Source organism: Crocodylus siamensis, chromosome 3 (genome assembly GCF_052110815.1).
Source record: "Crocodylus siamensis isolate JL-2025a chromosome 3, ASM5211081v1, whole genome shotgun sequence".
In the NCBI taxonomy this organism is placed as follows: domain Eukaryota; kingdom Metazoa; phylum Chordata; order Crocodylia; family Crocodylidae; genus Crocodylus; species Crocodylus siamensis.
Window position 1 is genome coordinate 164,118,096 of NC_143397.1, and position 18,000 is coordinate 164,136,095.

The 18,000-nt window shown below is 44.4% G+C and overlaps 1 protein-coding gene across 6 annotated transcripts in view; it reads right to left on the minus strand.

Annotated features, from left to right (window-relative positions):
- The window catches only part of LDLRAD4 (low density lipoprotein receptor class A domain containing 4), a 467,644-nt gene that overhangs the window by 286,274 nt on the left and 163,370 nt on the right, over window positions 1-18,000 (minus strand). For 3 of the 6 annotated variants that reach the window (XM_090039616.1, XM_090039611.1, XM_090039612.1), the window contains exon 3: window positions 7,664-8,126. In XM_090039616.1, the coding sequence (XP_089895742.1) occupies window positions 7,664-7,703 (40 nt within the window). In that variant the 5' untranslated portion in view covers window positions 7,704-8,126. Of the gene's footprint in view, window positions 1-7,663; window positions 8,127-13,190; window positions 13,265-13,380; window positions 13,462-13,843; window positions 14,180-15,993; window positions 16,140-18,000 lie in introns of those variants that run through there. The other 3 variants (XM_090039613.1, XM_090039614.1, XM_090039615.1) reach the window with 3 other exon arrangements.

Below are 18,000 nucleotides of genomic sequence, written 5' to 3' on the forward strand. Positions count from 1 at the left end.
TCTGATTGAATCTCATAGATTTTCATTGATTTCATAGACATCAGGGCTGGAAGGGACCTCGGGAGATCATCGAGTCCAGCCCCCTGCCCAAAGGGCAGGAAGTCAGCTGGGGTCATAGGATCCCAGCAAGATAAGCATCCAATTTACTCTTGAAGGTGTTCAGTGTAGGTGCTTGAACCACCTCCGCTGGCAGACTGTTCCAGACCTTGAATGTAGTATCAGACTTAACTGATTGCAGTTAAACCAGTTTATGGAACTTCTGCCGCAGACCCCTTCCTGGTTTAAATTAAACCAGAATCCCCCAGCATCCCAGCATGCTCTGCAGCCCTGTGCTGGACGGTGCTGTCTGCTCCAGCAGAGCAGGGCTGGCTCTGCCCCTCTGCTCCTGGCCAGAACAGGGGTGGGGATGTAACCAGATGCCGCCTACCCAAAGGCAAAGAAGGCAGGGAAGAGGTTTATTCCCCACTCCCTCCCGTGTCCCACCAGCAAGGCCCCAGTAGCCATTTCTCAACTTGCGGCTGTCAGAGCCATAGCCAGCCCCAGCAGCAGCGTGAAGCAAAGCGAGACAGGGTTTAATTCCCCCCTCTGTCCCCTGTCCCAGCATAAGCCTGTTCCCAGAGTGGGGACTGCACTGTGGGCAGGAGCAGGGCCGGCAGAGCTGCTGCAGCCTGTCTGACTGGATTCTCTAATTTCTTCTCCCTGACCTTTCTGCCACTGTGCTGCCTGCCCCCTCCCTGATCGGCCATGTGCCACACAAAGAAGCTGCCCATGGCACCCCATGCCACAAGCTCGTTAACCCTGCTCTAAAAGATGTGCCAAGGAGTAATTTAGAGTGAGTAGAGGGTGCAGCACTGGGGGAGACAGCAGCAGTCTGCACCAAGCTGTGATCACAGGAACCCTCCACAGGGCTAAATGAAGTGTTAGTCATATCAAGTTAAGGATATTAGTGTTAATAAAATGCAGAACATGAAATCTGGGCCAGATCCAATGGCTGGGCTGCAACATGGGATGAAAGCACTGTTAAGAAAATAGAGTCTGGATTGTGGGCCAGAATCCAACAGGTTTCCAGCAAATTTTTCCATGTGGGGTACACCTTATTTAGCACCTAATTGTGCTACTTGTAGAGATAAATAGGTGTAAACCAGCCTTGAACCAATTTAGGCTAAAAATAAGAGGACAGTTTTGACATATCAAAGCACTCCCATAGATGTAGTGGTTTTAAGATGGATCCAAACAGATTTATGAAGAGGATTCTATGAGGATATTGCTTGCAATAGCAGAAGAGTAAAAGGTCTTTTCAATTCTACATTCCCAAGTGTTGAGCAGAGGAGCTACCATGGCTTGGTCCCCATGGAATTCCACTGTGTGCTTGGATCACTCCTGCATTCACTGATCTATAAATACATGTCAGAGACCAAACTGCAGATACCTTTATTATTATTAGTTTTTTTTTAAATGACCACTTTCTGGAAGCCCTCATCACAGAACCTTTTCCATTCGCTCCTAACAAGTAAGCAAGTACATCAGCCAAGCTGAACAAATATGCAAATATGCTGAGCAAATATGCATTCTTGCCTGAATTCAAATCTATAAAGAGGGACACTGAAAAATGTAACATCCTTTGAATTTAAGAAATACCTTCCTATCTTGTTAGGTATTAAGAAATACCTTGTTAGGTATTAAGAACTACCAAGGTATTAAGAAACACCTTGCTATAAGTAGGGACCAGAACAGCCACCTCCCTGCTGAGCCCCCCTCGGACCCCGGGGGAGGCACACCTGGGCCATGGGTTAGCGAGGATTTAGTTAGGGAGCTTCTGGAGGGGTTGGACGTATTCAAGTCAGCTGGTCCAGATGATCTCCACCCTAGAGTTCTAAAGGAACTGGCCGAGGTCATTGCAAGTCCCCTGGCACGGCTTTACGAGCACTTGTGGTGCTCTGGTGAGGTACCGGAGGACTGGAAGAGGGCCAACGTGGAACCCATCTTCAAAAAAGGCAGGAAGGAGGGCCCGGGAAACTATAGGCCGGTTAGTCTCACCTCGATCCTAGGAAAGCTGTTCGAGAAAATTATGCTGGTACACATCCAGGAGGGGCCAGCAGGGGACTGCATGCTTAGGGGCAACCAACATGCGTTCATCAGTGGCAGGTCCTGTCAGACCAACCTGGTGGCCTTTTACGATCAGATCACCAGATCATTAGATGCAGGGGTAGCAGTGGATATAGTCTTCCTGGACTTCCGGAAGGGTTTTGACACTGTCTCTCACCCCGTTCTCATTAAGAAACTGGGGGGCTGTGGTGTAGACACCCACACAGTCAAATGGGTCGCCAACTGGCTGGAGGGCCTCACCCAGAGGGTGTTAGTGGATGGGTCCTTCTCAACCTGGAAGGACGTGGGCAGTGGGGTTCCGCAGGGCTCGGTCCTCGGGCCTGCACTGTTCAACATCTTCATCAGTGATTTGGACGAGGGGGTAAAAAGCACCCTGTTCAAATTTGCTGATGACACTAAGATGTGGGGGGACGTGGGCACACTGGAAGGATGCAACAGGCTACAATCAGACCTAGACAGGTTACAAGGGTGGGTGGACAAGAATAGGATGGGTTTCAACACAGACAAGTGCAAGGTGATGCACCTCGGGAGGAACAACCGGCACCATACCAACAGGTTAGGGAACTCCCCTCTTGTCAGCACTGAGGTGGAAAAGGATCTGGGGGTCATCACTGACTCCAAGATGAACATGGGCCAGCAGTGTGGGGAGGCAGTTAGGAAGGCCAACCACACCTTGGCATGCATCCACAGATGCATCTCGAGCAGGTCCAAAGAGGTGATCCTCCTCCTCTATGCAGCACTGGTCAGGCCGCAGTTGGAGTACTGCGTCCAGTTCTGGGCGCCGCACTTCAAGAGGGATGTCGACAGCATCGAGAGGGTCCAGAGGAGGGCCACTCGCATGATCAGGGGACAGCAGGGCAGGCCCTATGAGGAGAGGCTACGGGACCTGAACCTGTTCAGCCTCCAAAAGAGAAGGCTGAGGGGGGATCTTGTGGCCTGTTATAAACTAGTCAGGGGGGATCAGCAGGCATTGGGGGAGTCACTGTTCCCCCGAGCACCGCCAGGAGTGACCAGGAATAAAGGTTACAAGCTGGCAGAGGGTAAGTTTACGTTAGCTATCAGGAGGCACTACTTCACAGTCAGGGTGGCTAGGGTCTGGAACCAGCTTCCAAGAGAAGTGGTGCAGGCTCCTACCCTGGGGGTGTTTAAGAGGAGGTTAGATGAACATCTTGCTGGGGTTGTTTGACCCCAGTATTCTTTCCTGCCATGGCAGGGGGTCAGACTAGATGATCTGCTCAGGTCCCTTCCGACCCTAGAAACTATGAAACTATCTGCTCAGAGAAAATACAACTTAACTAAAAGCAGTATCTGTTCAGCAACTGGTTAGAAGCTCCTTCAGAAAGATTTTTTGAACTGAATGATCTGTTTTTCTGATAAGAAGGGAAATGGAAAACAAATTTGTTGTTTCACTTATACAACGTACTACTGAGATCAAAGCTTAAAAGCCAACTCAACAGATTCCACTTTCTGAAGTAAAAGGTGATGCCACTCATCTGCCTTACATAAGGACAGAAACAGAAGTATACTTAGAGTGACAACTGTCACTGTCATGTAGCAGCTCCCCACTCAGTCATGACAGCAATTCTCTCAATCCATTTATGCCTGAAAAACAGCCCTGTGAACTCCATTTTACAGCATCTCAAATGGTTTTATTTCACTACGTTTTTCTGAACTTTATGGAGTGCAATATGTTTAGACTGTAAGCACTTTAGGACTGAGATCATGTTTTGTTCTGTGTCCTGCAGTGGTAAGAATCCCATCAGTACACTACAAATGTCATATCTGTAAATAAAATATTTACAAAATATAGCAGGATATGATAAACTATCGTCTGTGTGCCTACTAAATTATATTAACAAAATATAAACCGTTTCTCCCAAGAAATAAGAGGCAGTAAAAAATTTGTGCACGACACATTAACCTTGAAAATTCACAAACTGGGAATGCTGTTTGCAAGAGTAATTCCTGAGAGTCTAGGAAAGTCAGACTGGTCCAAAGAGCCAGATGCAAATGCAGCTGGCAAAGAGAGGAGAGGGAAGGTTCTAAAGTGCATTTGAGCCATGTTTTTCTAAAGGAAGTGGTTTTAGTATAATTAGATTTTGTGCTGTAAGAGTCATGTAATTTGTGACAATGGAAGCATGGTAGTCCAGTTTCAATTTATAAATGAGTTTTCAATCCCTTTAAGAGTAATTTTAGCACTATTACATTTTATTTAAGAGAAGTTTGAAAGTTTTGCACTGAGCTCTCATTAATTTGATTCTCTAGAAAGATGGCTACTCCAGCATTAGACTCAAAAAGGTTAGAGCCTGTAACTGATGATGAGAAAAACAAGTGTAGCCCTGTTCTTTGAAAAAAAATTGTCAAGTTTTGTAAAGTACAAGCCGAGATTCGTTTGGATTGGTCGCATACAACTATTTGTGTGCATATATTAAAAGGGGGGCACGATTCATGAAGTTAGTAACAGGATACCAAATCTTTCAATTCTAGGTCAAATACCATATTTACTTGATTCTAAGACCAGGTTGTTTTCCCATGGGGAAAAAGCCCTTCATTTTAGAACTGAGTTTGATAATGGTGGGGGAAAGTGGAGGGGCCGACAGCTGTTGTGGCTCAGGCTCCAGCCCCTACCCGGTGTGTCCCCCCCACCCTCCACAACACCACCACAATCTCTGCTCCCCTGCGAGCCCCTCTCCAGCTTACCTTTGCTGTGCACTAGCAGGTTGTATCTATGCTGCAGCCTGGGGCACTGAGCACAGCCCCCACCTAGCCCTATAGTAGTCGTGCTCAGCCTACACAGCTGCTATAGGTTCTGTGCTGGGGCCATGCTCCATACCGCAGGCTGCAAAAGGGATAGAGCCTGCTGGCAGATCAAGGGTAAGGGGTGGCAGGAGAGAACAGAGGCTGGAAGTGATGGGAGAAAGGGGAACAGAGTCTGGAGGGAAGGGTGGAGGTGGGAGTAGAGGCTGGAAGGGAAGCAGGAAGCAGAGGATGAGGGAAGAGGGGAAGCATAGGTGGACAGGGAAGGGGAGACACAAGGATGTGGGGTAGGGGGGCAGGCAGGAAGCAGAGGTGGCAGAGGGGCAGACACAAAGAGGGGGCACCACCTCCCCACACCACCTGCCCCCCTGCAAAGGTGGAAGGGATGAATTAAAGCTGACCCTTCAATAATTAGGTTCTATACATGGAAAATTATAGCAAATGTATAGAAACTAATTATTGGCGGGGAGGGTCTTAAATTCAGGATAGTCTTATATTTGAGTAAATATGGTAAAATAGATACTCAGTATAAACAAAGAGTTATTACTACCAGATGCCATTTTCTGTTGTATATGATATGGTCTGCAACAGACATGTGCCCATAGCACCAAAAATGACAAATTTGCTTAATTTGACTGTTGTGACAGCAAAACAAACTTAAAGACTCAAGTGACATTTTAGCCTGAACGCTTGGTCTTTCAGGGTCATGGATAAAACTATCTGAGGTGGTAGAAAGGAGGTCCATGATATACCTGTATTGTGAATAAACAGCAGCATATCAAGGCTTCAACAACAACAAACAAAATCAGTTGAAAGGTTAAAGAGATTAGGTTGATTGCTGTAGTGTACCGTGATCACTTGGTATTCAGTACCAACAGTGCACAAGTTTTAAGATATCAAAGCTTTGCTATTGTACATAAAAATGAAAGCAGGGTAGAGTTGCACCTTACAGACTAACTGAAACATAGCTGCAACAGTTCACGTAGCTACCATCTGACAAAGTGTGGTGTTGCTCATGAAGACTTACGCAGCTATAATTCAGTCAGCTTATAAGATACAATTCTACCCTCTGCTCTGCCTAACATGGCTAACAACCTCCCTCTCTATCCATATAATGTAGATAAGACAAGTCCCTTTTACATGAATGACACTATATTATTCTGTTGTGTTGCTAACCCACCACTCCCACAAAGTTAAGCAAGAGAAGGGACTGTGGAAAAAAAACCCCACACATCTGACACTGTTTTGCTTGCAACTGTTAAATATAAAAATGATACAATATACATTCCTGGGAATTTCCCCAAGCAATAAATACCTACCTGAGATTAACTCATATTCATAAGAACAGAGGAATGATCTCTGGAAATCAAATGTGGGTAGTAGGTTTGAGACAAATTTGAAGACCATGAACTTTTCTCCTGATCTTTACATAAACTAACAAGGTTTCAAGCAAGGTATAAGTCACCTGAATGCCTGACCCCTCTATTACATGGTTAAATTCTCTAATAACCGTTTTGGAGAGTTACTCATTTTGGGGGGCATTTCCTAATGCCTTTATACAAGTGCAAGTCATTAAGAGTACAGTTCTCTGGTGTGAGGAGGGAAGGAGTACTTGGGACAAAGCATGTTTCACACAAGGCTGCCTGACAGTATAATCCTAGAAAAAACGGTTTAGCCATATTTCACTGGTGGAGTCTCTTCAGTGAAAGACTCAAGCTCAAATTCTGGTGACAAATAGTAAGACAGTTATCTGTGGACAAGAACACTACCCCCAGAATGCACAATTGGAGTTCTGCCCTGGGAAAAAAATCCTCAGTAGTTCTGCGAGAAGATAGGACATGTATGTGCATATGCGCATGTGAGTATGTGCACACACACGCGTGTACATTCACATATACATAGAGAAGATCAAAATTACACATTTTTAAATCAATAATTATTTATTAAATTCAAATATTTAAACACTGGAAAAATATTTGTAACCTTGATAAAGCCAGATACATGCATGACATATTTGTGCTATGGCATACAGGCATTATCAAGATTTTCCAAAGACAGAAATTCCAGCTGAATTTCCAGTTTTCTTAGGTCTTTGTTGGGCAGTAGGGAACAAAGCAATAGGGTCTACAAAAACTTCTCAAAGTTTCTCAAAGCAATAGTGTCATCAGAACCCGACAGAAATGTACTGAAAGATTCTTAAGAAAATGCTACTGGAGTTTTTATTAGAAGTTCTCAAGAGGACTGTACAGCCTTATTTAACTCTCTTTCTTTACTATTCACTTCCCATTGCATACATGGGAAAACATATTTGGATCAGTTATTTTACTTGTTTAAAACTCCAACAACTAAACAGAAATATGACCAAAGAAAAGGTTCATCAGGTCTACAGAATCCAAAATAGTGTTCCAACACTGTCCAAGCAGGCCCCTTTCAAATAAAGAATGACTTTGCTGACTATAAACTGTAATCTCTCACAACCTCACATGCATATTAAAATGAAGGACAGTTAAAATTTGTGCATGTTAAACAGGTCCTCAGGACCCATGAGGCCATCCCCTAGCTAATTCAATAAGGAAAAATTAGATGAAGTGCTCCTTTTCTAAGGCATGTAACCACCTGATTCAGATCTTAAAATATCATTCAAAAACTGAGTAGGTCATCTTAGACCACTGGAGTTGAATTATTATACTGAGAGTTTAGTGCTCACAAAGGGATAATGGAATTATAACATTTATTGTCCAAAGTAACAGCAAACTGCACAGAAATTTTTAGTTTAATTAGAACAGCAAAAGGCCCTTACCTGTGAAAGCATTTGTGGCCTGAAAACCAGCTTCCTGCATACTGCTCTGCCAGGAAAGACTGTGATTCCAATCTTAACCTGTCCTTAATAGAGGGAACAGCAAGGCTCACAGCTGTCAAGTCACTTCCATCTTAGCTTGTCAGAGTCCATTTCTTTTCCCATTCCTGCATTCAGCATCATCCAATTCCCACCTGCTCCAAGGTTCTTTGAGTTGTAGATACAAAGAATCTGCACTGAACCCAAACACCAACTCTAGCACCGTCACTTCAACCGTCAAGCCACAAGATTTTGGCCATGATGAATTTGAAAGTGAAGACAGCTGTCCATTGAAATCTTATTTCCCTTTTAAAGCTTAGTTCTCATCCTCTGCTCATCCAACATCATTTTTTTCAGGACTCAGTCACTAGTGATGTTCAATTGTCTTGTCTTACTTGTGCTTCTCTCCCCGCCTCAGGCACGTTCACTGGGAAATTAAAAAAAAGAAAAGATTATGTTTCCTGATGACCTGTAGCAACATTAAAATTAACAAACTCCATGGAACAAAAACCCCAAAACACATTATCAGGGATTGATTGTACACATTAAAGGAGATCTTCAGAAGGCAAATATTGCAATTTTGCTGAGATGCAAAGTGTGACCACGCAGCTCTTTGAAGTGCAAAGAGAAACAGTGCTGAGGGTGTCATGCATCTCTGAGAACATGATATGATTTACATTTCAAAAGCCATATTTAGTAGAGATAGGAGCAGCAGTACAATAACAAAATTGCAGTTAAAAGGGAAAAGGAAAAACACTCAAGGCTCTCCAGTCTAGTCTATCCACAACCACAGTCAGGTTATTAGCATTTTATAAGCTACTTCCCTTCTTTTCTAGAGCAGGAAGCAGGATACCATATAGCATGACACTATATGCTTGTTCCCCACATTTGTCTTGTGGTTTAAATCCCTTCAATGCACTACAGGTTTCTTTGCTTTAAGCTCTGTATATGTTCCTGGAAAAAAACAGTGCATAACAAGAATTCGCAAAAAGGGAGCCTATTTTACAATGTAACAAATACGGATATGTTCCAAGACCCCCCAGGCCCTCATACTGACTCCCCCAGGCCCATTTCTTGCACTTTTACAAAATACTTTTGATACTCACCAACAGCAGACAGTATACATAAGCACAGGGTGGTGGTGAATGTTACCCTAATGGGGACGGCAACTACCGAAACACGTGTCACAGACAATGAGCGAGAATCACAGATCCACACAGGAGACTATATTTTGGTATGCATCACTCCCACAATGCACTGCACAAAACAGCTGACTGCGGGCTTCTACCACACCAATCACATAACAGTGAATTTACCTCACATATAACAAATTTTTGGTATAAAAAGGATCATTGCATAAAAGCGAATTCACTCATACAGAACCCGCATAAAGCAAGGGAAACCTGAATCTACTAAAAATCTCAATCCCAGTCAGATAATGCTACTCAGATGTTTTTAGGTGCTTAGTATGCTTTAAAGAAGTGGGCAGGGGCAGTCAAATTCTCAACAATGCCTGCTGTTTCTTCTAAGAAAAGGATATCTGAGAATGACAATACATTAAGAACCAGATCCAAATCTCCCTTGGAGGTGCTTAAATGAGATGAGATATTCAGACGCCTCATCTTCTAAAAGTGATCTTAATTGGCCTCACACCTGCAGAGGCAAAACCACTGACACATAGAAGTGTTACATGCTTACATTTTGGCCTGAGAAGTTCCCTAACTCCATAGGATCTGAACAGGCTCAGAAACAACCTAGATTAAACACATAGGCTCCTAACCTTAAGCTCTTTTATAATCCAGATCAGAGTTGGGAGATGCCTAGACTCCACTTAAGACCCTGATCTCTTAACCATTCACAGAGCATGTGACAGATGATACTGAAGCACAGCTACTACAGTGGCTCACTGGGCATGTGGTGGTGTCCACCTGCTACATAGTAAACTAAGGGTTACACTACTTGCTCTTGAAGTGGAAAACAGGAATTTAGACCCTCCTCAGCCTGAGGGGATACAAATCCACATTTCTGAGTTCCCAGAAGAGTACCATAATTGGCAAGCTATGGAATAGGCTGGGTGGAAGCAACACTTCCCCCTTGCAGTTGAAAGCCATCCGTTATGTAACCAAGTGTTCGAGAATCATACAGGACTATGTATATATTTTACATTACTCACCACTGGTTAAAACCCAAGGTGTCTAACAGCCCCGGGAGCAGCATCAAGAATCCAGGATTCCCCTTTCCCAGGCTCTTTTTATCGAGCAAGAAAAATATAAGAGAAAAAAAGAAATGTTTGTTCTCTTCCTGACCACAACATTTGCACTCTTTGGCTGCACAGCAACCCAGGTTCAACAGACAAGCAGCAGATGCACTGCACCCTACAATTGTATAGTTTGATAGTTGATAGCACTGTCTTAGAAGCAAGTCCCCTGGTCTTCAGCTTCCTGGACAAATACTCTGATCACTAAGCTACTGGGTAGAAAATTGGGTACCACCACTAACCATGTTTTCTAGATAGAATGATGAGCCCTGTCCTTTATACTGAATTCAACACAGTCATTATCAACAAACACCTCTTCTCCAGGTGGTCTGGATCCTGACTGATGGAGGTGCCTGAAGCATAGCCCTGAAGTAGCCTCCTATACTCCAAGGAGGAGCTGGAATTCAGATACACTCCTAGCATCTCCCACAAGCCTGCTGTCAGCAACCCCTGCCCAGCACTGAGGTGCTCTGCATCACCCTTTGGGTGCAATCAACTCTTTCCATTGACTCATTAAGGAGCTTGCTCAGTATAATATGCCTAACCCTCTCTGCTTGAATCACCCTTTTGGGGTATGCTGCCTGTACATCAGGCAGTGCAACTCCTAATTGGAAGAACCTACAAGAACAGTCTGAATCTGGCTCTAAGGTCTACATGACCAGATTTTTAAAAAAACTAGGATGGGATATTTAGTCTCATCATTGGCAAGGAACTAGGGTGATCATGGGAAGATTCTGGTGTAGTTTGTGTACTTCAGGGGTAAGAGTTATTCAGAGGGATTAAGTAGTGTTTTACAACTGGGGCACCGCATGTTTGGGACAATTATCCTTCTGCGCTGCCATGAAGTTGATAGTTGCAAGGGACTTGGCAGCTGAGTCCACTACGATCATCTCTCATACAAACAACTCACTGATCCTCCAGTTCTCTCCATCTTCCTGTAATACCTTATAGTGGCCCATCTCTACTTCACTGACATACTCAAGGGTTTTCTGCTTTTGTGCAGGACCTTTGTACACTGATGATTTTTACACAGGATGTGCAATACTGAAACCAGACCTGAGGTCCATCTACTCTAATTTCCCATCTGACTATGGCCAGCAGAGAATGCCTCAGAGGAAAGTATATGAACTCTGCATAGTAGCATATCACACATGTGAAATAAATCTCTCTCTCATACCATGTGTGAAGCAAGAGTCCCTTGGGGTTTTTTTATGATATACTTTATTGGACTGACTATATAGTTGGGAAGAATGTTAGAAACACTTCTGGTCAGAAAGTACTGTTTTCCCCGGTTTCTCCCAATGATACAGTTGCTCCAAAAAAGTTATCACCAAAAACAACCCCTTTGCTCCTCACATATCATGTACCATTACAGCTACAACACTCCAACTGTACTCCCACATTACATGTCAGCCTGTCCTACTGTAACACTTAAGAGATTTGCTTAAGCATTTAAGCAAAAGATTTAATATCTCAGGGTGCCTGTACATATCACAGGGTTTAATCCTCATTAAATTATATAGGTTATAAAATTTAAACTTGTTTATTTTGTAGCATTGCATCAACATTTGCATATACTAGGTTTTTGAACGAATTAAGCCCGGTCCCTGGCCAGTGTCCCAGGAGAGAGGGACAATCCTGTTCTGCTCCCCTCAACCTGGGCTCGGGGCCCCCCCACCCTGCCCCACAGCTGCAGGCTCCATCCTGGCCAGTGTCACAGAGGAACAGGACACGCTGCCCCTCAGGCCCACCCAGGACTCTTCACCCTGTGCCCTGCCATGCAGCTGTAGGAACAGAAAGCTGGCACACGGCACAAGAAAAAAAAAGCAGCAGCAGCAATTTAAAGCAACATCTGGTAGATAAGAGGCTCAATACATATCTTTAAGTGCCTTTGCATTTGCGCGCACGGAATCCATGGACGCAATGCTTTAATTTGCAACAAGCAAAACTAAACTACGCCTGAGGAGTTTTAGTTTAATGCACCACAAAAACTTCAAAAGCATCCAGAAAACCAACTCATGCAAACAGTAACACTGCTGTACCACAAGAAAGGGTGAAAACAATGTGGCGGGTACAAATGCCCTCAGATCATCCTAAGTGCACTGAAGATTCTGGTACCTGTTACAACACTTTATGCTCCAAATGCATCAGTGCATGTATGGCTGGGCCCTCAAGGTCTTAATTAAGGCCCTGCTTCCCATGTGTGTTAGCACAATTAAGCAAGCTGAACACTCAGTTGACTTCCTTACGCTTTGGCTACTATATGGCTAACTAGTACAGCTACAAATGCACACGCCTGAATCTTAAAAAGATTTTTTTCCTAATCACATTAAGACAACACAATAGAAAAGATGATAAGACCATGCTCTTGGTCCATCAAGACATACCACAGATATGTAAGGGAGGCAAGCTGCCTCACTAGTTATTTACATTCAAATCAGGAGGCAAAAGGGTCTCATTTTGAAAGCAATTAGCCCAGACACTAGCAATGTCTATGTAACTGTATCACAAAATTTTGTTGAGCATCCTCTGCTTCTTCAGTTGGAGCCATTATGGTGTTGTAACAATATAATAAGACTTGTATTCAGCAAAACTAAAAGCTCTTGCATTAGGACTTTACAACTAGATATATGGGTTTAATTCTTAACTCATGTGACAAGCATTAGGACTGCCCTAAACAGACATTTTTCAATACTGCAAAACCTCTTGGTATATGACAGATTTTGCTCATGGGACTCTACTGAACTTCCAGGGATCCTGTGCAAATGGAAAGAGGTGGTTTGACCAACCATTTGGGGGAGGCATACAAAGTGCTGACAACTTGCTGGGCCCAAGGCATAGCTAGTAATCCAGTCAGTACTGGAAAAAAATCTGTTTGATGTTAGCAAAGTAGGTTCTATAGCTCATTTTAAAGATTTTTATGAGTTATCTCCACATTTTCTTAGGCCTTTCTTCAATTAGCCAAAATACAGTTAATTAATTAATCAAATTTAATTCAAAATCAAATACATGTTACAACACCTTTTAAACTCTCACACTGCCATTGGTTTGAATCAGAGATACCAATACATTCTGCCCTATGCTAAAGCAAACCAGCAAAATGGCAACTTCCTGGGTTTGGGGGTTTGTTTGTTTTTTAAATTAAATTGTATTAAGATACACCCCCCATCCACTCACAAAAGGGCCAAAACTTTAGATAATATAAGTCAGTATAGTTCCACTGACTTCAATTACCTAGATTTATATCAGCTGAGGACCAGGTCATTTGGCCCAGAAATATTAAACTGACTTTTTAAAAGGAGTTGAATCTGTAAATAAAAAAAAAAAAGATAATTAATGACTTGGAGATAATCAGGTCCTATAATACTAACAGGATGCAAAACAAAATCCATAATATAAGACAAAAAAAAATTGCCCTACTCACACCAGTTATCTTCTCCAGTCCAATCCTACAGGAATTTACCTCTTGCAGTGTTATGACAGCCTCAGAAGCAAAGCAAAACATTGTATTTTTAAAAAGATGTAGATCTGCTTAAGAGATGTTTAGCTACTATATGCTTCATATGACAAAATACCCAGAGGACAAACAAATCTCTGTGTTTTTACCCTCTCCACTGTATTCAAGATGTCCCTGCAAAAGCATGCCATTTAAACCCGTATACATTGAACAGAGAGACACAAATGTTGTGACCACTCAACATAAAAAATAGAATTGTAAAGTCACATTTGTCAACTCATCCTACTAAAGTACTGTATTTCTCAATTTCTCCCACAATTTGGGAAACTGGACATCAAAAGACAAGTTTAACAAAGCAGAGAACTGAGACAGAGAAGTGTCAGCAGTACATTAAGAAGTCAGTGGATTTAAATCCTATGATAATATTTACATATTATGAAGTATTATGCAATCACTAGTCTGGGTCAATGCTCAGTGCAACTCCAACTCAAAGAAATGAAACTGTAGTTTTCCAATACTAGTTAGTATCTCTGTAATATCTTCAATAATTCAAAATATCAGCAGAATGTAAATGTTGCAGGCTTTTTGTTTTGTTTTATTTTGTTTGGGTGTTGGGGTGTGATTTTCTTCCATTGCATACAGTCTATTTCTTTGGCTAACTGCTGGTTCCGCTGGAGATGGATATGCAATGAGAGCTAACCGGCTGAGTAGTCAGAGCTCAGAGTTGTGGGCAGCATCTTCTGCAATAGTCATCTGCATGCAATATCTGAAAAAAGAGTAAATGCTTGACTAAGACGTTTTTAAATTTATAACAGGAACATCTCCAGAGATGTGCTAGCCCATCAGTTAAGTTCTTGAACATTTTCAGGACTGTGATTTTTTGCAGACCTGGTTTAATTAAATAAGGCAAGGACTGGTAACCTCATTAACAATGTCAACAAAGGTTAAAGAGAATGTAAAAACAGAGAAAAAAATTGCCCGTGGCCCCTACCCTTACCTGTGGTCCTTGCAGAATGAGTTTATGACAACTGCAGAGCTTATCAAATTTGGTTGGAAGGTTTGGTATATATTTATAAGAACACCAAAAAATATGCCCAAGCAATTTAAACTATCCACTAGTAGAGCCAGCTGTGTATTCATCTAGAGTAGTCGTTTATTTCTTCACTCTCTGAGAAGTTGCCCAGAGTTTTGTAGGTTACAATTCTCTGTCTTTGACACATCTTTAATGTTTTGAGCTCTTATTTTGTTTTTCAGTAGGGATTTCTCAGTCTGATATTAATATTTACTAGTTTCGTTATTTCTTTTTTAGACAGTAAAGTATGTATTTGCACTGTGCGATTCTCTAGTTGTTTTTCTTGATTTAATGTAAAAATTCTTTTCATTCTCAGCCAGCATTGTGCTAGTGCCCAAGGATCACATTAAACATGCACTAGGGCTTGGGAAAAATGCCATGCTTCATATGAGACCAAGAACCAAAGTGTTTATGAGAGTTAAAGAGCACACGAGAGTTTCCACAAGATATCTGCCTTCTGGACTTAAGCTTCATAGAATCAATGAGTCGGAAGGGATCTAGACAGACCATCTAATCCAAGCCCCTGCCATGGGCACGAAGGAGCACTGGGGGTGGCAGGGGTCATAAGACCCCAGCCAGGTGCCTATCCAGTCTCCTCTTGAAGATTTCCAGGGAAGATGAGAGCACCACCTCTCTGGGAAGTCTATTCCAGGCTCTGGCCACCCTTACCGTGAAGCAGTTCTTCCTAATATCTAACCTAAACCTATCCTCCCTCAGCTTGTGGCCATTGCTTCTGGTGACTCCAAGGGGGGCCCTGGTGAACAGACTTTCCCCGAGTCCCTGCTGATGGCCCCTGATAAGGTTGTAGGCAGCCACAAGATCCCCCCTCAGTCTCCCCTTGCGGAGACTGAAGAGATTCAGGTCCCTCAGCCTCTCCTCATAGGGCTGGCCACGGAGGCCTCAACCACACGAGTGGCCTCCTCTAGACCCTCTCTAGGTTCTCCACATCCCTCTTGATGTGCGTTGCCCAGAACTGGACACAGTACTCCAGCTGCAGCCTGACCAGCGCCGCATAGACGGGGAGCAAGACCTCTCTGGACCTGTTAGCGATGCCCCTGTTGATGCATGACAGGGTGCGTTGGCTCTGCCTATTGCTTCGTCACATTGGCAACTCATATTCATCCTGGAGTCCATCCTGACTCCAAGATCCCTCTCTGGCTCTGCTGCTGAGAGGGTCAGCCCCTAACCTATAACCATAATGCTAGTTCCCTCTCCCCAGGTGCAGCACCCTGCACTTGTCCTTGTTGATCCGCAGCCTGTTCAGATCCGCCCACTACTCTAACCTATCCAGGTCTGCCTAGATACGGTCCCTGCCTGCCAGTGTATTCACTTTACTCCACAGCTTGGTGTCATCAGCGAACTTGAACATGGTGCTCTCCACACCCTCGTCCAGGTTGCTAATGAAGATGTTGAACAGCACCGGCCCTAGGACTGAGCCCTGGGGGACTCTGCTGCCCACACCCTCCCAGGTCGACATCGACTCATCCACCACCACCCTTTGCGTTCACCTCTGGAGCCAGTTTGCCACCCATGTGACGGTGCATTTGTCAATGCCGCAGACCCTCAGAATTGGGTGGGACACTGTGTCGAAGGCCTTCTGGAAATCCAAGAAGATGACACCGACTTCCTCCTTCCCATCTAAGCTCTTTGTTACCTGGTCACAGAAAGAGACCAGGTTAGTCGGGCAGGACCGGCCTTGCACGAACCCATGCTGGTTACCCCTCAACCTCACTTCCCTGCAGGGCTCTCACAAATGTGGCCCTTGATAATTTTTTCAAAGACCTTCCCCAGGATAGAACTGAGGCTGACTGGCCTGTAGTTGCCAGGCTGTTACTTCCTCCCCTTCTTGAAAATAGGGACCACATCAGCCCTTTTCCAGTCCTCAGGGACTTGGCCCGAGCACCAGGAGTCCTCAAACAGCCGTGCTAATGGCTCCATGATGACACCAGCCAATTCCCTCAGCACCCACGGACGAAGGTCATCCGGGCCCGCCGACTTGGACACATCTAAGCCCTCCAAGTAATCCTTAAATAGGTCTGAACTAACAATCAGGGGCTCTGGGAATTGTGTTGCACTTGGTCAGTAGAAACCAGCAGCACTCTTATAGAATGGGAAACTCCTTTCTTGAGAGCACAGAGGCAGAAAAGGATCTTGGAGTCATTATCGACTCCAAGATGAACATGAGCCGACAATGCGAGGTCACGGTTGGCAGGACTAAGCAGACCTTGTCGTGCATCCACAGGTGCATCTCAAGTAGAGCCAAGGAGATGATCCTCCTCCTCTGTGCGACACTGGTCCAGTTCTGTGTGTCCCACTTCAGGAGGGATGTGGACAACATTGAGAGGGTCCAGAGGAGGGCCACTCACATGATCCGGGGACAACAGGGCAGACCCTACAATGAAAGACTGCGGGACCTAAACCTGTTCAGCCTTCACAGGAGAAGGCTGAGGGGGGACCTGGTGACCGTCTATAAACTCACTAGGGGGGAACAGAAGGGTTTGGGAGAGACACTTTCCCCTAGCGCCCCCTGGCATAACAAGGAACAATGGACACAAGTTATCGGAGAGTAGATTTAGATTACACATCCGCAAGAACTACTTCACAGTTAGGGTGGCTAAAAGCTAGAACCAACTTCCAAGGGAAGTGGTGCTGGCTCCTACCCTGGGGGTCTTAAGAAGAGGATTGATGCCTACCTGGCTGGACTCATTTGAGTCCAGTTTTTCTCCCGCCCAGGCAGGGGGTCGGACTTCAAGATCTACAAGGTACCTTCGACCCTACTTCTGTGATTCTGTGACTCGCATCCTTCCCAGGCCTCTCTACACTGTCACCCAAGACCACCCCATTGTCAGCAGACAGGAACACAGAGGCAAAGAACTTGTTGAAGAGTTCTACCTTCTCTCACGCATCCGTCACCAACTGCCCTGCCCTGCCTCGTAGGGGTCCAATGTTACCCTGAGACTTCTTCTTGCTACCTATATACTTGAAGAAGGACTTTTTGTTATCCTTAATCCCAGAAGCTAATCTAAGCTCTAGTGCTGCTTTAGCCTTCCTTACCAAATCCCTACAAGCTCGGGTCAGGGAGGTGTACTCCTCCTTTGTCCCTGCCCCCTGCTTCCACCGCCAATACGGTTTTTTGGTTTGCCCTCAGGCCAGCCTGAATATCCACGCTCAGCCACAAAGGTTTCTTGGACCCTTTTCCCGCCTTCCTGCGCAGAGGAATTGTGTCCTGCTGTGCCCCAAGGATAGTCTCCTTGAGGAAGGACCACCTTTCCTGGACCCCCATACTAGCTACCCCCGGGCTCCAAGTGCCTCCCTGACTACTGCCTTGAGCACATGGAAGTTGGCTTTCCTAAAGTCAAGCATTTGTGCTGTGCTAGTTAACCTCCCCACCTTTCTCTGAATAACAAACTGGATCACTTCATGATCACTGTCCCCTAGGCTCCCTTGTACTAGCATCTCCCCCACCAGGTCATCCCCAGAGGCTAACACCAGATCCACTATGGCATTTCCCCTAG